The sequence below is a fragment of the Danio rerio genome, chromosome 8 (assembly GCF_052040795.2).
Source record: "Danio rerio strain M-AB ecotype USA chromosome 8, GRCz13ab, whole genome shotgun sequence".
NCBI lineage: Eukaryota > Metazoa > Chordata > Actinopteri > Cypriniformes > Danionidae > Danio > Danio rerio.
The window spans coordinates 56,382,057-56,400,620 of NC_141028.1; the positions used below are offsets into that span (position 1 = coordinate 56,382,057).

The 18,564-nt window shown below is 36.1% G+C and overlaps 1 protein-coding gene and 2 long non-coding RNA genes across 32 annotated transcripts in view; 2 read left to right on the forward strand and 1 right to left on the reverse strand.

The window, feature by feature from the left end:
* LOC147842873 (uncharacterized) overlaps positions 1-12,749 on the reverse strand; it is a 47,689-nt gene extending 34,940 nt beyond the window's left edge. Inside the window, exon 1 of the long non-coding RNA XR_015498582.1 lies at positions 12,594-12,749. This is a non-coding gene — a long non-coding RNA (uncharacterized LOC147842873). The remainder of the gene's footprint in view (positions 1-12,593) is intronic.
* LOC147842870 (uncharacterized) overlaps positions 1-18,564 on the forward strand; it is a 469,436-nt gene that overhangs the window by 334,457 nt on the left and 116,415 nt on the right. The window lies entirely within an intron of this gene.
* aak1a (AP2 associated kinase 1a) overlaps positions 1-18,564 on the forward strand; it is a 101,521-nt gene that overhangs the window by 24,072 nt on the left and 58,885 nt on the right. For 27 of the 30 annotated variants that reach the window (XR_015498425.1, XR_015498427.1, XR_015498426.1 and 24 more), the window contains exons 2-10: positions 1,536-1,654; positions 7,052-7,160; positions 7,657-7,799; positions 9,396-9,517; positions 9,601-9,682; positions 11,619-11,751; positions 13,312-13,415; positions 15,310-15,389; positions 16,708-16,865. Coding sequence is in view for 25 of the 30 variants with exons in the window: in XM_087265386.1 (XP_087121512.1) it covers positions 1,536-1,654; positions 7,052-7,160; positions 7,657-7,799; positions 9,396-9,517; positions 9,601-9,682; positions 11,619-11,751; positions 13,312-13,415; positions 15,310-15,389; positions 16,708-16,865 (1,050 nt within the window). In the remaining 5 variants the exon portion in view is untranslated. Of the gene's footprint in view, positions 1-1,419; positions 1,655-7,051; positions 7,161-7,656; positions 7,800-9,395; positions 9,518-9,600; positions 9,683-11,618; positions 11,752-13,311; positions 13,416-15,309; positions 15,390-16,707; positions 16,866-18,564 lie in introns of all 30 variants that reach the window. The other 3 variants (XM_087265408.1, XM_087265410.1, XM_087265409.1) reach the window with 1 other exon arrangement.

The window sequence follows — 18,564 nt, forward strand, 5'->3', positions numbered from 1 at the left end:
CTTTTGTCCGTCTCATCCTTTGCACGAGCTGTTACTCTGCCGCTGGACATTACTGAAGCGGAGAAAGCAACACTAGTTTGATCATGTATAAATATCATTTTAACTATATTGTATGAATATTATTATAACTAGGCCTACAACAACCTGACAATCAAAAACAAAATGACATGATATCACAGGCGATTGTCTTCTGAGTGCACCAGACATGAATGACACTCCTCATAGAGCTTGAGAAGCATATAGTCTTGTATGATCTATATTATTTGTAAAACAAACACTTTGCAGTTAAAAGAAACAGCATAGGAGGAGGTTGCCGCGGGACTAGGTGCAGATGAAACTTTTTTTTTTTTTTTTTTTTTTAAGTGTATTTGTATATAGAGAGATATATGTAACTAGATAGAATAGACACCATGTACATTTACAATTATGGGATGTAAGCTGAGAATTGTGCAAAACCAAAATAAATGCGAGTTTGTGTCTCACAGTTTTTGACTTTACTCTCAGGCTTGCATGGAAGGAAGTCACAATTGAGAAAAGAAAAAGATAATCATTTTTATTTTTGTTCTGAATCTGTAATATACAGGTGAAGTCAGAATTATTGGCCCCCTTTGAATTTTTTTTCTTTATTTTAATATTTCGCAAATGATATTTAACAGAGCAAGGAAATGTTCACAGTATGTCTGATAATATTTTTTCTTCTGGAGAAAGTCTTATTTGTTTTATTTCTGCTAGAATAAAAGCAGTTATATATTTTTTAAACACCATTTTAAGGTCAAAATTATTAGCCCCTTTAAGCTCTATTTTTCCATCGTTATACAATAACTTGCCTAATTACCCTGACCTGCCTAGTTAACCTAGTTGAGCCTTTAAATGTCCCTTTAAGCTGTATAGAAGTATCTTAAAAAATATCTAGTCAAATATTATTTACTGTCATTAGAAATGAGTTATTAAAAGTATTATGTTAAGAGATGTGTAGAAAAAAATCTTCTCTCCGTTAAACAGAAATTGGGAGAAAACATTAACTGGGGCTAATATTTCAGGGGGGCTAATAATTCTGACTTTAACTGTATTTAAGGAGGAACTTGCATCAATATATTATTTTGTTCACAAGTAGATTAATTCCTATAATTTTTTTATATATAATTGCTTTGCCAAAGTATGAGCAATCAATGATGCTTGCTTTGGCAAACACCACCAATTCATTTATCATTTCATTTTTGTTTTATTTTTTGTTTGCACAGGCAAAGTTTTTATGTAGCTTCAGACTTACTTTAACAGTCAAACATGACATAATTAAACAGAGGTTAACCTGTCTATAATCTGCTTGTGTCTCCTGACGGTTGCTCTGATAGCAGAAAGGGCCCGAACTGTTCAATACCTCCTTATGTCCCTGGACAAAGCTTGTCTGTGTTCCTGGAGATACTGTGTTACATTTGTTGAATCGCAAATGAGATCGATTTGCCTCTCTGTGCATGTAAGCTCTCAGTAGCTCGACTGTTTAAAGATTTTCAGACTGTTGGTTTGTCTTTCCGCAGGTGGTTTTGCTATCGTGTTTCTGGTGAGGACTCATCAGGGCGTGCGCTGTGCACTGAAGAGAATGTATGTCAACAATGAACACGACCTTCAAGTATGCAAGATGGAGATTCAGATTATGGTGAGACTTTCCTTTACATGGCCACTCAGCTGGTTGAACATTACACCAAAAATGGCTCACTAGCTTTGCAGGGGATGGAGAGTTATATTCACTGTGTGAGTGTGTTATATGTTGGATTATAAGTGAGCTAGACTTTACCTCAGGCAAGCAGCAATTATCAGTGTTTAAGTGCTTTGACAAAGGAGAGAAAATGACAACAATTTCAAAATTGTCCATCCATCCATTGTTCTGTTTATCCATCCATCTCTCAATCCATCCATTTATTGCTGTCCATGCATGCATTTGTTGATTCATCTATCCTCTATTCATCTATTTGTTGTTTCATCTATCTTCATCCATTCGTTGTTCTGTCATCCATCCATCCATCCATCCATCCATTTGTTGTTCTGTCTATCCTCCATCCATTTATTGTTTTATCCATCCATCCATTCATTCATCTCTCCATTTATCCATCCATTTGTTGATTCATCTATCCTCCATCCATTTGTTGTTCTGTCCATTCATCCATCAATTTGTTGTTCTGTCCATCTATCCATCCATCTATCCATTTGTTGAACTGTCTATCCTCCATCCATTTGTTGTTCTGTCCGTCCATTCATCCCTTTGTTGTTCTGTCCATCTATCCATCCATCTATCCATTTGTTGTTTCGTCCACCCATCCATCCATTTGTTATCCTGTCTATCCATCAATCCATTTGATATCCTGTCTATCCATCCATCCATTTGATATCCTGTCTATCCATCCATCCATTTGATATCCTGTCTATCCATCCATCCATTTGATATCCTGTCTATCCATCCATCCATTTGATATCCTGTCTATCCATCCATCCATTTGATATCCTGTCTATCCATCCATCCATTTGATATCCTGTCTATCCATCCATCTCCTTGATATCCTGTCTATCCATCCATCCATTTGTTATCCTGTCTATCCATCCATCCATTTGATATCCTGTCTATCCATCCATCCATTTGATATCCTGTCTATCCATCCATCCATTTGATATCCTGTCTATCCATCCATCCATTTGATATCCTGCCTATTCATCCTTCGATCCGTCCATTTTTTGTTCCGTCCATCCATCCATCTATTTGTTGTTCCGTCTGTCCATCCATCCATCCATCCATCCATCCATCCATCCATTTTTTTTCTTCCGTCCATCCATCCATCTATTTGTTGTTTTGTCCATCCATTTGTTGTTCCATCCATTTTTTGTTTAGTCATCCATCTATCCATCCATTCATCCATTTTTTGTTCTGTCCATTCATCCATCCATTTGTTGTTCTGTCCATCTATCCATCCATCTATCCATTTGTTGAACTGTCTATCCTCCATCCATTTGTTGTTCTGTCCGTCCATTCATCCCTTTGTTGTTCTGTCCATCTATCCATCCATCTATCCATTTGTTGTTTCGTCCACCCATCCTTCCATTTGTTATTCTGTCTATCCATCCATCCATTTGATATCCTGTCTATCCATCCATCCATTTGATATCCTGTCTATCCATCCATCCATTTGATGTCCTGTCTATCCATCCATCCATTTGTTGTCCTGTCTATCCATCCATCCATTTGATATCCTGTCTATCCATCCATCCATTTGATATCCTGTCTATTCATCCATCGATCCGTCCATTTTTTTGTTCCGTCCATCCATCCATCTATTTGTTGTTTCGTCCATCCATTTGTTGTTCTGTCTGTTCATCCATCCATCCATCCATCCATCCATCCATCCATCCATCCATTTGTTGTTCAGTCCATCCATCCATCCATCCATCCATCCATTTTTTTCTTCCGTCCATCCATCCATCCATCCATCTATTTGTTGTTTTGTCCATCCATTTGTTGTTCCATCCATTTTTTGTTTAGTCCATCCATCTATCCATCCATCCATCCATCCATCCATCGTTCTGTTCATCGATCTACCCATCCATCCATCATTCATCAATTTATTTTCTCTCCTTCCATTCATCCATCCACCCATCCATGAATTTATTGTTTTGGCCATCCATTCATCCATCAATTTATTGTTGTCCCATCCGTTCATTTATTGTTCAGTCCATCCATTCTGCTGTCTGTCCATTTGTTATACAGTTTGTTGCCGTTTATTCAGTTAACTTGTTCATTTTCTGCACTACATTCAAAATTCTTAAATTTGACATCTAAATCTTTCTTTCTTTTTCTGCAAACAAACACCAGTGAAGACGGTTCGATTGCTCTGAAAAAAGACAAGTCATATTTATAACGGTTATGAGATGCAAATCCCTAATGACTTACTTTTTTTCAAAACACTATTCTTTTAAAATTCTGAGTGTTTTTTTTTTCGTCATCATTTGTTCTTTATTTAATTTAGTTCCTCTTAAAACCATTAAGAGTAGCCCTTTAGATGCGCAGTCCTAAATGTATCTGAGGTCTACTGTTCCTCAGTGTGCATGTCTTGATGTAAATACAGTGAAGAGGACAGTACAGTGCCGGTAAAGGTCACTCGTGTCCTCTGGGACAGAGTTTCGAACGGAGATCCAGTGTACTTCGCTGTGAGCCTTACTAAATAGAGGAGGGGAAAATGTCAGCACTTGTTTTAGCTTTACAAAGTGTCTTGCTGTTTCCAAATGAGCAGCTGCTCCCGGCGCACTCTGAAATAGACCACTAACAGGGGGCATTTCAGATTTGTGAATGAATGAGTCGATGTGAAAGGACATTGAACAGCTAAGCTATTTCGTTTAAAAACTAGCATTGACTTAGTCGCCTCAAAGGCCCATTGTCTGAGCTTTTAGCAAACGCTCTGAAAACAAAGTGCGCTTTCACATTTGACTCAATGGTTAGTAGTTCTAAAAAAAGCCCCTGACATTAATCAATTAGTGATTTGTCCACTAATTCAATTTGTAGAGAAAATAACAATTCTTGGTGATTTCAGTGGTTTAATGAGGTCATTTGGTTACGTTAAGTGCATATTAAGTATTAATTGGATTAATTAATACTTAATTTATAACATTTAAATCAATTAATTTGTTTATTTAAATGTAATTTAGTAGTTGTTGTTTAGTTGTAGCAATTTCAGTCACACATATTCTGAAGTAAATTATAAATATACAATCTTTAACGGTGTTCATTGCTTATTTTAGAAGTATTTTTGCTATGTTGTATTAATTTTGCATTGCATTTTGCTTGTAGATTTTTTAAAATTTTATTTTATTTATTTATTTATTTTTTGGAGATTGTCGTTCTTTACTAACCTGTACCGAAACCATAATCCTAAAACCGAAAACTGAAGTCTGTATTATTGTACTCCTAGTAACTACAGTAGGGAAAATAAATATTGAACACGTCACCTTTTTTTTTTGCCCAGAAAACATATTTCTGAAGGTGCTAAAGAAAAACAGAAGGTGCTAAAGATGCAAAGAAAACAGATCTAATTAGTTCACAAATTAATTTCTGTGTTATAAAATAAAATGACACAGGGAGAATTTTTTGAACAGATGAAGAAAGGGAGGTGTGGAAGGGCATGGAAAGCCCAGGCAGCAGCTGAAATCTCTCAGTAGTTCTTCAGAAACCCTCTGCACTTCCTCGGCGTAAATGACTATTAGCTGATTCTGTTCAACATCTACATTAGCAGGAGGATGAAGATGAAACCAGGGTTGACATTTCAGAAAGACCATGATCCAAAACACAGAAAAGGAAACTCTCGAATGCTTTCAGAGAAAGAAAGTAAAGCTGCTGAAATGTTTCAGCCGATCACCTTAACTTAAATCCAATAGAAAATGCAAAATGCAGATCAGATTTGATAGACGAGACCCACAAAACCATCAGGATTTCTACACTCTGTTGAAGTCTGTGAAAAACTCATACTGTACCTGAGCAGTGCATGTGACTTCATTCTCCATATGAGAGGCGTCTTTGAGCTGCCATCACCAAAAAAAGCCTTTATATAAAGTATTAAATAGGTTTTAGTAGTACAGGACTTTCTCCTTGTGTCATTCTATTGTTATTACACACAACTCATCTTCCAGATTTGTTTGTTTTGTTTATTTTTATGTTTGTATTGTTTGGGTTTTTACTAAAATCTGGGTTAATTCCATGTCAACGGCTCCTTTAGAAATATTATTGCCAGGAAAAATCATGATGTGTTCAATACTTATTTCCCCCACTGCGTGTTATATTGTATTACATTATGGCTTGATGTGTCAAAAATGACCCATTTATTAATAGATGAATATAACGGCTGCATAAATAATCAACTACATCAATCCAAATATACATGAAAGACACTTTTCAAATGTTATTTTTGAGACCAGGCTTGTACAGACTGTTTATACCAGATGCTGAATTGGTCACTCTAGGTTGACTCATTTGCTGTTATTGAATAATGATGCACCACTAACATGTAATTACTGTCAAGCTGCTCTTACCTTTAAAACATATTTTATTAGGATATTTTTAGGATATTATTAGGATATTAATAAAAAATTATATTAGGATATCTAATAAAACATATTTTATTAGATTTTTTTATAATGAAAGCACACTTTAATGGATGTTTTTATAAAGGTATCACCAGGAAGAATGATAAATTATCAAATATTGACTTATAAAATGGCACAGTGGCTCAGTGGATAGCAAGAAGGTCGCTGGTTTGAGTCCCGGCTGGGTCAGTTGGCGTTTCTGTGTTGAGTTTGCATGTTCTCCTCGTATTGGCGTGGGTTTCATCCGGGTGCTCCGTTGTTCCCCACAGTCCAAAGATCAGTGCTTTAGGTGAATTGGATGAACTAATTTGGCCGTAGTGTATGAGTGTGTGTGAATGTGAGAGTGTTTGGGTGTTTCCCAGTGCTGGAAGGTCATCTGCTTCATAAAAAATATTCTGGAATAGATGTCTGTTCATTCCGCTGTGGTGACCCCTGATAAATAAGGGACTTAGCCGAAGGCGAATGAATGAATTAAAAAAAATCATATTTAACTTTTAATATACATTTTTGTGAATTTTATTTATTTCTATTCATATATTTGTTTGTGGATCTCTTCTTGAAATAGGAAGTTGTTTTTATGTAATGTTTGATCTTACCATAATCTTAACATAAGTTGCTGATGGGGTGATAGATAGATGTATTGATGGAAAGGTGTATTGATTATAGATGTATTGATTGATTGATAGATTACTTGATTGATTATTCCTGCTAATAGTGATGGATGAATGGATGGATTATTCCTGCTAATAACAGTAAATAATAGGGGATAGATGGATGGATGGATGGATGGATGGATGGATGGATGGATTATTCTTGGTAATAACAGTAAATAATAGATAGACAGACAGACAGACAGATTGATTGATTGATTGATTGATTGATTGATTGATCCTGCTTGATTGATCCTGCCACACAATGCTATTTTCTTCAACAGAGGGACCTCGTGGGGAACAAAAACATAGTAGGCTTCCTGGACTCCAGCATCACAGCGGTGGGATCAGGGGACGTTTGGGAAGTTCTCATACTGATGGACTTCTGTAGAGGTCTGTATGTCAAATCTAACATATGGATTTTGTTAGCTCACATTGCTAGTTTTGTGGTGTACTGCATGTCATTGAGAACCAAAAAAAAAGTTGTTTGCCTTTGTGATCTTTAATTGAAATCTGAAAATGTACTTTGTTTTTAGTCAAATTCTCTGAGGTATTGGGCGTGGCTAATATACTTAACCACGCCCCTCTAACTGTCAGTTTTGACGTTGAGCAGGAGGAGGAGGAGTCTGTTAGAATGTAATAACTCTCCCAAAACCCTTTTTCTGATCTTTCTGAATGAAATGCCTACTGTACTACATCCAATCAGCTCGCAGTAGAAAAACAAGCCCTGCCCACTGTTTTCTCATTTAATATTTCGTTTCTCTGAAAACTGCATCACAATACAAAAAAAAAAGTTTTTGCAGCTTCTGGTTTGTGGACTTTAGGAATTACATTTCAGATTAGATTTACTACTAATCCTCCACCATTTTTCTGTTCTCTGCTAATGCAGGCGGGCAGGTTGTGAACCTGATGAACCAGCGTTTGCAGACGGGCTTCAGTGAGTCGGAAGTGCTGCAGATCTTCTGTGACACATGTGAAGCTGTTGCTCGACTACATCAGTGCAAACCTCCCATCATCCACCGGGACCTCAAAGTATGTGCTTTCCAGACTATCAGTATGTAATTTCTTTCTCAAGAAGGAACTGTTATTGTGTTTTTCAAAATCTATTTGACTTTAATAAATTGCATCTAAAAATGTTAAATGATTTTGTGTTATTGCACCTTTTATTTATTTAATATTAAACATTGTATTTATATACAATGTTTTTTTCTTACATTTGTTTCATTCAATGTTATACATACATGTGTAGATGCATGCATATATATATATATATATATATATATATATATATATATATATATATATATATATATATATATATATATATATATATATATATATATACATACACACACACACACACACACACACACACACTGGCCACTTTATTAGGTACACTTCTCTAACTGCTTGTTAACGCAAATTTCTAATCAGCCAATCACATGGCAGCAACTCAATGCATTTAGGCATGTAGACATGGTCAAGACAATCTGCTGCAGTTCAAACTGAGCATAAGAATGGGGAGGAATGGTGATTTAAGTGACTTTAAACATGGCATGGTTGTTGGTGCAAGATGGGCTGGTCTGAGGATTTCAGAAACTGCTGATCTGCTGGGATTTTCAGCACAACCAACTCTAGGGTTTACAGAGAATGGCTTGATAAGAGAAAATATACTATACTAGAAAAGTACTAGTAAGGTGTACCTAATAAAGTGGCCGGTGAGTGTGCATACATACTTGATATTATGTACGCTGTAAAAAAAAATCATCCTGCCTTTTCTATTTTAGTTGAATAAAATTAACTTTTCTATCTCAAGTCAGTCAAAATGACTAAGAAATTATAAATGTTATTATATCAAATTTATTTTATGCATATAAGTCATTAGAGTATGAATTAAGGATTAAGGATCATCTTCAATTAATCTATATATTATACATTTACTATTGTAAATATTACAAAACATAACTATTTATTAGTAGTACATTGCTAAGAGCTTAATTTGTTATTTTGTTAATTTGTTCAACTCTTAAAGTGGGCTCATATTGAGCTTAAAATGGGTTTAAAAAATTAAAAACTGCTTTTATTCTAGCCAAAATAAAATGAATAAGGCTTTCTCCAGACGAAAAAACGGTCCCACTTTATATTAAGTGTCCTTAACTACTATGTACTTGCATCAAAAAATAAATACAATGTACTTACTGTGTTTATAATGTATTTGAGAACACTTGTGGTGCTTTTGAGTAGGGATAGAGGTTGGGTTATGGACAGGTTTGGTGGTGTGGGTAGGTTTAAGGGTGGGTTAAGGTGTAAGGGATGGTCAGCAGTGTATTTACAAATGTAATTACAAAAGTTAATTATAAATGTAACTACATACATGTCTTTAATCGAGCATAAGTACACAGTAAATACATGTATTTACACAATAAGTACATTGTAAAAATCTATTAATTCCTTTGTAAGTACATATTAGTTAAGGCCACAATAAAGTGGGACCGAAAAAACATTATAGGAAATACTGTGAAAAGTTCCTTGCTCTGTTAAACAATTTCGGAATTATTCAAAAAACAAATTCACAGAAGGGCTAATTTAACTCTGTGCATCTCGTTTCTTTGTATGTGTGTGTTGTAGGTGGAGAACATCTTGCTCCATGACAGAGGTCATTATGTGTTGTGTGATTTCGGCAGTGCCATCAACCGCTCCCAGAATCCGCAAACAGAAGGTGTGGCTGCTGTAGAAGAAGAAATCAAGAAGTGAGGGCTGCTTTCTTTTGTTTGCGTTACACACTTCAATTGTTCACATCAGTCAAATATATTTCCTCCTTGTGTGTTTTAAGGTACACTACTCTTTCATACCGTGCCCCAGAAATGGTCAATCTCTACGGAGGCATGGTCATCACTACTAAAGCAGATATATGGGTGAGTCAAGTCAAATAATCATTTACCTGCGGTGACAACAGGGTATTTTTAGTAGCAACCCAAGCTATTGTGTCTTGCCAATTATTGATGAATATATAACCTGCTTTTATAGGATTAATAAAGATCACAAAGGATATTTGTAATTTTTTACAGTCTACAGTGTTCTCCATTAATAATGGCACCCTTGGTAAACATAACCATAGGAAAAATGGAGAGCCTTTGACCTTTATTAACTTTTGATCTTTTGCTCAAAACATAATCAAAAACATTTTTATTTTAAAAGTTTGGTTTTGAACGAGAATAGAGGCTTATTGTATTTTTTCAAAAAGATTTGGTTCATTTGAATTTATGGGGATTTGTTTTAAATGTCTTAAATAATACAGTCAAAGCTGCTTTATTGATGTTTTTATTCTTCATTTATTCATTCATTCATTCATACGTTCATTCATTCATTCTTCATTTATTCATTTTGGTATTTTATTTGTTTTCTTTTAATTATTTCTTTTATTTAGTTTATTTATTAATTCTATTTATTATTTATCAATTTCTATCTATTTATTTTCTTTTCGTTTGTTTATTTGTTTGTTTGTATATTTGTTTTATTAATTACTTTTTTAGTTTTTGTCTTATTTATTTTCTTTATTCATTTAATTATGTATATATTTAAGTCATTAATTTACTCATTTTGTATTATTTATTTTCTTTATTAATTCATACATTTATTTATTAAGTTTCTTGTATTTATTTATTCATTCTTTTATTTCTTTATTAATTTTTTATTTTATTTCTTTATTCATATTTTATTTGTTTGTTTGTTTATTTATTTTCTTAATTTTTTTTCTTTTATTTATTCATTGATTTATTCATTCATTCATTTTCGGCTTAGTCCCCTTATTAATTAGGGGTTGCCACAGCGGAATGGACAGCCAACTTATCCAGCATATGTTTTACACAGCGGATACCCTTCCAGCTGCAACCCATCACTGGGAAACACCCATACATTCTCATTCACACACATACAATATGGCCTATTTAGCTCACCCAATTCACCTATACCACATGTCTGTGGTAAAACAGAGCACCTAGAGGAAAACCCACGCCAAGACGGGGAGAACATGCAAACTCCACACAGAAATGGCAACTGAGCCAGCAGGGGCTCGACCAGTGACCTTCTGCTACCCACTGTGCCATCGCGCCGCCCCCTATTTTATTTATTTATTTATTTTTTATCTTTTTATTTAGTTTCTCTATTCATTAATTTATATATTTATTTGTTCATTTATTGTATTTATTTATTTATTTTTAATATTTCTTTTATTTAATTTATTCATTTGTTCATTTTCTTATGGAATTCATTTATTTATTTATCGATTCATTTATATATTTATTTATTCATTAATTTATTAGCTAATTTAGTGATTAATTTTTGTATTTGTTATTTTTATTATATATTTTCTTTATTTATTCATTCGTTTTTTATCTTTATTCATACATTTTTTATGTTTATTCATTCATTTATTTATGTTTATTTATTTATTTATTTATTCATAAATTTTTTATTTTCTTTATTCATTCATACATTTATTTGTTCATTATTTATTCATTCATTTTTTTATTTTCTTTATTCTTTTTTTCTTTCTTTTCTTTTTTTGTTCATTCATTTTTTTCTTTATTGATTTGATCATTCATTTATTTATTTGTTCATTTATTTATTTATTTATTTATTTTCATTATTCATTAATTAATTAATTAATTTATATATTTATTTATTCATTTATTTATTTTAATAAAATCACAGAGGGCTAATAGTTTTTTTGTCTTCATGCTAATGTATACTAAATGTGCCATTGTTAACGAAAAGGTATTGTATGTGTTTAGTTGTTCTTTTTTTAGACAGTGCTCAGAAACAGTGTCTCTTGTATGTTTGTGTCCTCAGGCTTTAGGCTGCTTGTTGTATAAGTTGTGTTATTTCACATTGCCGTTTGGAGAGAGTCAGGTGGCTATCTGTGACGGCAGCTTCACCATCCCAGACAACTCCAGATACTCACACGATATGCACTGTCTCATCCGTAAGAACAGCTCTTCCTTTCTCTTCTGATTTATATGTTAAGGGAAGACTGTCTCACAGAGTTTGGTACTTGGTTTCATGGTTTATATGTTGTGTGTATATTAAGGCTCAATCCCTATTCCACCACTTAGCCCTTTTCCTTACTCCTACCCCTTGTTTTGCATTTTCATGTAAAAGGGAAGCATATGTTTTAATACATTCATAATGACAACAAATAATAACTTGACTTCTAATTGATCATTTGGAAAAGTGGCAGAAGGTAGATTTTTCCCATGAATCATCTGTTGAGCTGCATCCCAATCATCACAAATACTGCAGAAGACCTATTGGAACCTGCATGGACCCAAGATTTTCACAGAAATCAGTCAAGTTTGGTAAAGGAAAAATCATGGTATGGGGGAATGTGAGAGATCTGCAGAGTGGATGGCAACATCAACAGCCTGAGGTATCAAGACATTTGTGCTGCCCATTACATTACAAACCACAGGAGAGGGCAAATTCTCCAGCAGGATAGCGCTCCTTCTCATACTTCAGCCTCCACATCAAAGCTCCTGATGCAAAGGTCAAGGTGCTCCAGGATTGGCCAGCCCAGTCACCAGACATGAACATTATTGAGCATATCTGGGGTTAGATAAAGGAGGAGGCATTGAAGATGAATCCAAAGAATCTTGATGAACTCTGGGAGTCCTGCAGGAACGCTTTCTTTGGCATTCCAGATGACTTTATTAATAAGGGATTTAAGTCATTGCAGAGATGTATGGATGCAGTCCTCCAAGCTCATGATGGAGTCAGACACAATATTAATTCTTTTTCCACTGCAGCACGACTTTATATTCTATTGACCTTATTCTAAAATGTGGAAGTTGCGCCTGTTTTCGCGATTGTTTTAGAACTTCCGCTTCAGTCACCTATAGGAGAAATGACTAGGAATGATAAATGGCAGAAAACGGTCAAACTACTTCCTCTACAAACAAATGTTTGCATGACTATACAGACCAAATAGAATAATATAACAAGAAAATATCAGTTTGCAACATCAAACTAAAAATGAATCGAAGTTAATGAGACCGGAAGTCTCGAGCCAAAAAGATTCAAATGGCTGCGCCCGCTCGTCGAAGAAGACTAAGGTGAATACTGGACATTATTTCTGTTCAGTGACGAGACTTTTGTCTAAGCAAAGTCAATTCTTACTGCCCTAATAAAATAATTAAAAATCAAGGTATGATCATATTTTATTTTGGTAAAATAAGCGTAATCTAGAGGCCTTTGCCTTTCATATGAGCCACTTCTGATACCAAATGATCAACTAGAAGTCAAGTTATTATTTGTTGTTCCTAAAACTTGGATAGGCGACAAGACTTTTGTCAGGTAGTATAAATGGATTCATGTATTCAAATCAAATTAATTTATTTTGAATTATAAAAATATTCCAGATTATAGTCTTACTGTGTTTCAGAATCAAATAAATCAATTCTAAGGCTGAAACTTGGGTTTTATTTTAGTTGAGTGACACAACTGACCAAAATGTTTGTAATTTTTGTTTCATTTTTCCCCACCTCAGGTTACATGCTGGAGCCAGACCCTGACGTGAGGCCAGATATCTTCCAGGTGTCATATTTCGCTTTTAAACTCTCCCGGAGGGACTGTCCGGTACAGAACGTTCACGTAAGTGCTGCTTATTTAGACTTCATCAGATCTTCCTGTGCCCTAACTAGCATGTGCATTAACCCTTATCTTCTCACCGATTTTCCTCCCACACTCTACACAGTTTTTGTTCTCTATTCCAGCACATGCTACTTAATCCATGTTTAATTCATGGCCATTGCTTTGAGTGGATATCGTAATTGTTTGCACGTATCGGCAGAGGAAGTGGAATGTCACTGGTGGCTGCCAATTGGCTCAGATCCAGTGACCCCTCCCAGAATAATAGAAGCAGTGAGTCATGATCAAAGGCATATCAGCCTCGACATGCTCAAAATGACTTTATATATGATATACACATGCAAAAGTTTTTTAAAACCTACATCATTAATTTAAAATACTGTTAAACCTTTATAATAAGGTTGTATTTGTCAATTTTAGTTAATGAATTAAAATCATTAACAAACAATGAAAAACACATTTACTACAGTGTATTTTCATCTTTGTTAATATTAGTTAATGGAAATAAATTTGTTTATTGTTAGTTAACTAACATTAACAAGTAAGAATTCAAATTATTTTACAATATTTATCATATTATTTATTATTTTTGGATTATTAAATATATGTTATTGAATGTTTTTAGTGCCAAAACATCAGAACATTGTTTACATTGTTTACATTTACATCGAGTAATAAGATAATATCTATTGTTCAAAATAATACAAAAAAAATTAAATAAACAAATAATTATTATTACATGCTCACCGGCCACTTTATTAGGTACACCTTACTAGTTCCAGGTTGGACCCCATTTTGCCTGCAGAACTGCTTTAACCCCTTATGGCATCGATTCAGCAAGGTACTGGAAATATTCCTCAGAGATTTTGCTCCATATTGACATGATAGCATCATGCAACTGCTGCAGATTTGTCGGCTGCACATCCATGATGCGAATATCCTGTTTCACCACATCCCAAAGGTGCTCTATTGGATTGAGTACTGGTGACTGTGGAGGCCATTTGAGTACAGTGAACTCAATGTCATGTTCAAGAAACCAGTCTGAGATGATTCACGCTTTATCACATTGCACGTTATCCTACTGGAAGTAGCCATCAGAAGATGGGTAAACTGGTCAAAAAGGGATGGACATGGTCAGCAACAATACTCGGGTAGGCTGAGGCGTTGACACGATGCTCAATTGGTACTAATGAGCCCAAAGTGTGCCAAGAAAATATCCCTGACACCATTACATCACCACCACCTGCCGGAACCTTACAAGGCAGGATGGATTCATACTTTCATGTTGTTGACGCCAAATTCTGACCCTGCTATCCGAATTTTCCAGCAGAAATTGAGACTCCTCAGACCAGGCAACATTTCTCAAATCTTCTATTGTCCAATTTTGGTGAGCCTGTGTGAATTGTAGCATCAGTTTTCTGTTCTTAGCTGACAGGAGTGGCACCCGGTGTGATCTTCTGCTGTTAAAGCCCATCTGCCTCAAGGTTGGATGTGTTGTGCATTCGAAGATGCTTTTCTGCATACCTCGGTTGTAACGAGTGCTTATTTGAGTTACTGTTGTCTTTCTATTAGCTGGAACCAGTCTGACCATTCTCCTCTGACATCAACAAGGCATTTGCACCCACAGAACTGCCGCTCACTGGATATTTCCTCTTTTCGGACAGTTCTCTGTAAACCCTAGAGATGGTTGTGTGTGGAATTCCCAATAGATCATCAGTTTCTGAAAAACTCAAACTATCCCGTCTAGCACGAACAACCATTTCCTTTGAAGTCCTAAATCCCAGTCAACATGTTTTTTTTGTGTTTAAATGATGTTTTACCCAGAAATGAAAGGAGTTGACAAGCAAATGCAAAATAAAAGAACCTGCTGCTGATCCTTTTCCTGTTACTCTTCCAGAATTCACCCATTCCAACAAAACTCCCCGAGCCAATCAGGGTGAGTGAAGCTGTGGCCAAGAAGAGTCAAAACAAAGCCAGGTGAGACTTCGCATTATCTGCGTGCTCCAAGTTATCTTTCAGTATAAATTTGATTAACTAATTCACTTCTGTAATGCCGTACCATTAAACTTCACACTCACATTTATCTCCATACTTAGTAGATTTTTCCTCAGTTTCCCCCTTTCAAAATCCCACTCAACATGTTCTTGTGTGTGTTCAAGATTCTGTTAGAAGTCACTTTAAGTTTTATGTAAAGACTTTTATGAATAGGATGTGTTTAGTGTATTGTTTAAAGGAGACCTATTATGCCTATTTTGCAAGTTGTAAAATAAGTGTGTATGTAAAGTTTCAGCGTGAAATACCACACAAATAATGCATTATAACTCTGTGAATCTGCTCCTTTTAGCCTTTAATGCCAACTGGTGTTTTGGTGACTGTCGCTTTAAATTCAAATGAGATTGTGCTCTTTTCAAATGAAGGCAGAGCTTCAAATGCCTGTGTGTCAGTATAGTGGCAGATTCAAAAACAAGACCAACGTCCTATGTTAATGAGGGAAAGCTCATCACTAAAGCCTGGTTTATACTTCTGCGTCAAGTGACCGGCGCAACTCACGGCGCAGGCAACGCGCGTAGCTGTGCATTTATACTTCTGCGCGCTGTCTCCGTTGGTCTGCATTAACACTTTCGAAACGCTAGTGGGCAGTGAGGTGTAAATGTTCCTCTGTGTCAAGTTTCTTCGCTTCTGTTTTGCTATTCTGAACACTTCCTGGATGTACAAGTGACTCAAACTCGCTCATTTTGAGGCAGGAATCGGCGGACGTGCAACAACTTTAACTATGAGGTAAACACAGAACAAAACTATCCATCCGGAGCTCCTTTACGGGACTCCACACTTGTAAACAATCGCTCACGCCGTTCGCGCGGCTCTCGGTCCCGCCCAGACTCGTCGCCGCTAGCAAGCCGACCAATCACAGAGCTTGCGCTACGCGTTGTTGCGACGTGTAGTTACAATTTTTGAGAGGTGCACGTCAGCGACGGCCACGGCGATGGGCTATGCGTCAGCGCCGTAGCATACGCCGGTGTTTGACGCAGAAGTATAAATCAGCCTTAACTGGTGGAGCTTTCCCCCTCTGATGATGCGTACAATGGGAGAATGTCGGTCTATGTGTTTTTATCAAGTGTGATTATAAGAAATAGAATTTATTAAATTTTACCATTAGTAGCTGGTTATCACAGACTGCCGCCACACAACTGTGTTTAAACCCCTTATGAAAGGGATTTTTGCATAACAGGACCGCTTTAAACAGCCTCGTAATATGAAAGTTGTTGGTTTTGACTGAACTTTTCTTGTCATTCAGGCTCACTGATCCAGTCCCCACTACTGAGACATCCATCGCACCCCGGCAGCGTCCCAAGGCTGGTCAGGCTCAACCAATCACAGGCATCCTGCCAATCCAGCCAGCCCTCACTCCTCGCAAAAGACCCAATGCACCTCCAGGACCCAGCCAACCAATCAGTGAGTGTTGTGTCTTTATGCTCAATCTCTCTCTCTCTCTCTCTCTCTCTCTCTCTCTCTCTCTTGCTCACTCTCTCTTTCTCTCTCTCAAGTTCAAGTTGCTTTAATGGCATGACATTAAGTACAGTATTGCCAAAGCACTTCAAATATAAAATATATTAAGAACATTGAAAAATTAATAGTAATACAGATAAGATATAATGACACACACACATACAAAAAAAAACAATACATTTGATAAATATAATAATAATAAAAAAAAGTTTAAATTATTTAAATAAGATACATGAGTTTACATTAACCATTTCTTATGGTGTGTAGGGTGTATACATATTTTGCAGCTAGTCTAAATGTCTCTCTTTCTCTCTCTCTTTCTCTCTCTCTCTCTCTCTTTTTTTTTGACACCTCACACATCATAAAGACCCTTTTCACAAGACTGTTATGACACATTTAACAGTCATCAGCAGAACATCAACTTACACAACATCAGCTTAAATCCTTTTAAATATATGTTAATACATTTTAAGATCCTTTTAAAAGCTTTTAATACAGTAGCCCCTCGCTAAAACTTAGTTCACCTTTTCGCAGCCTTTTTTTAACGGTGCATTATGTTCTGCATCCTGATTGGTTGTAGACAATTGTCAACCACAGTGAGATCCTTTATCTACAAAGGGTAAAAGCATGGAACAGTAAAGAACCTTCCCAGGAGTGGCCGACTTACCATTTGCGGATTCCGCCTATCGCTGGTTATTTTAAGAACGTAACTCCCGCAAATAACAAGGAAGCAATGTATTTAGATTTTTTTAATAAACGAATGTAAATTTTTATGTATTTATGCAGTGCTTCATTTGTGAATGGTGAGGTCCAAGAACAGATCAGAGTAAAGGATGCGACGTGTTACCCAAGGATGGAGAGGTGTCGCGCACAATAGTGGAGGGGTGGCGAGGTGTCGCGGACGCAGGACGAAAGTGAAGAGCGGGGGGGTTGTTGCAGACGAAAGTGAAAAAGGTTGGGGAGTCGCGGAAGAAAATGAAAGTCAACAGCGAACCACTGTTGCCAACTATTTTCAATAAAACTTTTCAAAACGGTCACTAAAATATCTGTGATTGTAAACAAGAAACTAATCAACGGTCTAATTAAATTGTTGAAATAAAGGAGAAGCAGATCGGTTTGACTGCACAGTGAAAATACCTCACACAGCTGGTGCTAAATCAATTGCTGTGGGTACGCAGAGGGCTGATCCGCTCTCTGGCTGCAGGTGGGAGAGACTGAGGCGGGGGAGGGGTCGACGGCATCACTCACATCTCGTTGAGAAGAGTGGGCACGGTACCGTATGGACACATGAAAGTCTATAAATATCTCCAGTAACACAAAGTCGCTAGATTTCTCGCTAATCGCTTTTTTGAAAATTTGTCGCTACAGGGGTATGAAAAGTCGCTAAATATAGCAACAAAGTCGCTAGTTTGGCAACACTGCAGCGGATGGGGTTGGAGGGCGGTTAAGGAGGGGGATCGGTAAAATGAGGGGCTGGATCCGGATTCGTGTTCCGGCACAAATTAAGTTATGTAATAATGTATTAATGTGTGTATTCTCTATCATCTTACCTTCAAATGACAAAAATAAGCAAATTACTGCTTATGCGAGGTGTTTCTAATGCAGCATGCAAAAATAAAGGGTCTATTGACCGGTGTTCATCTTC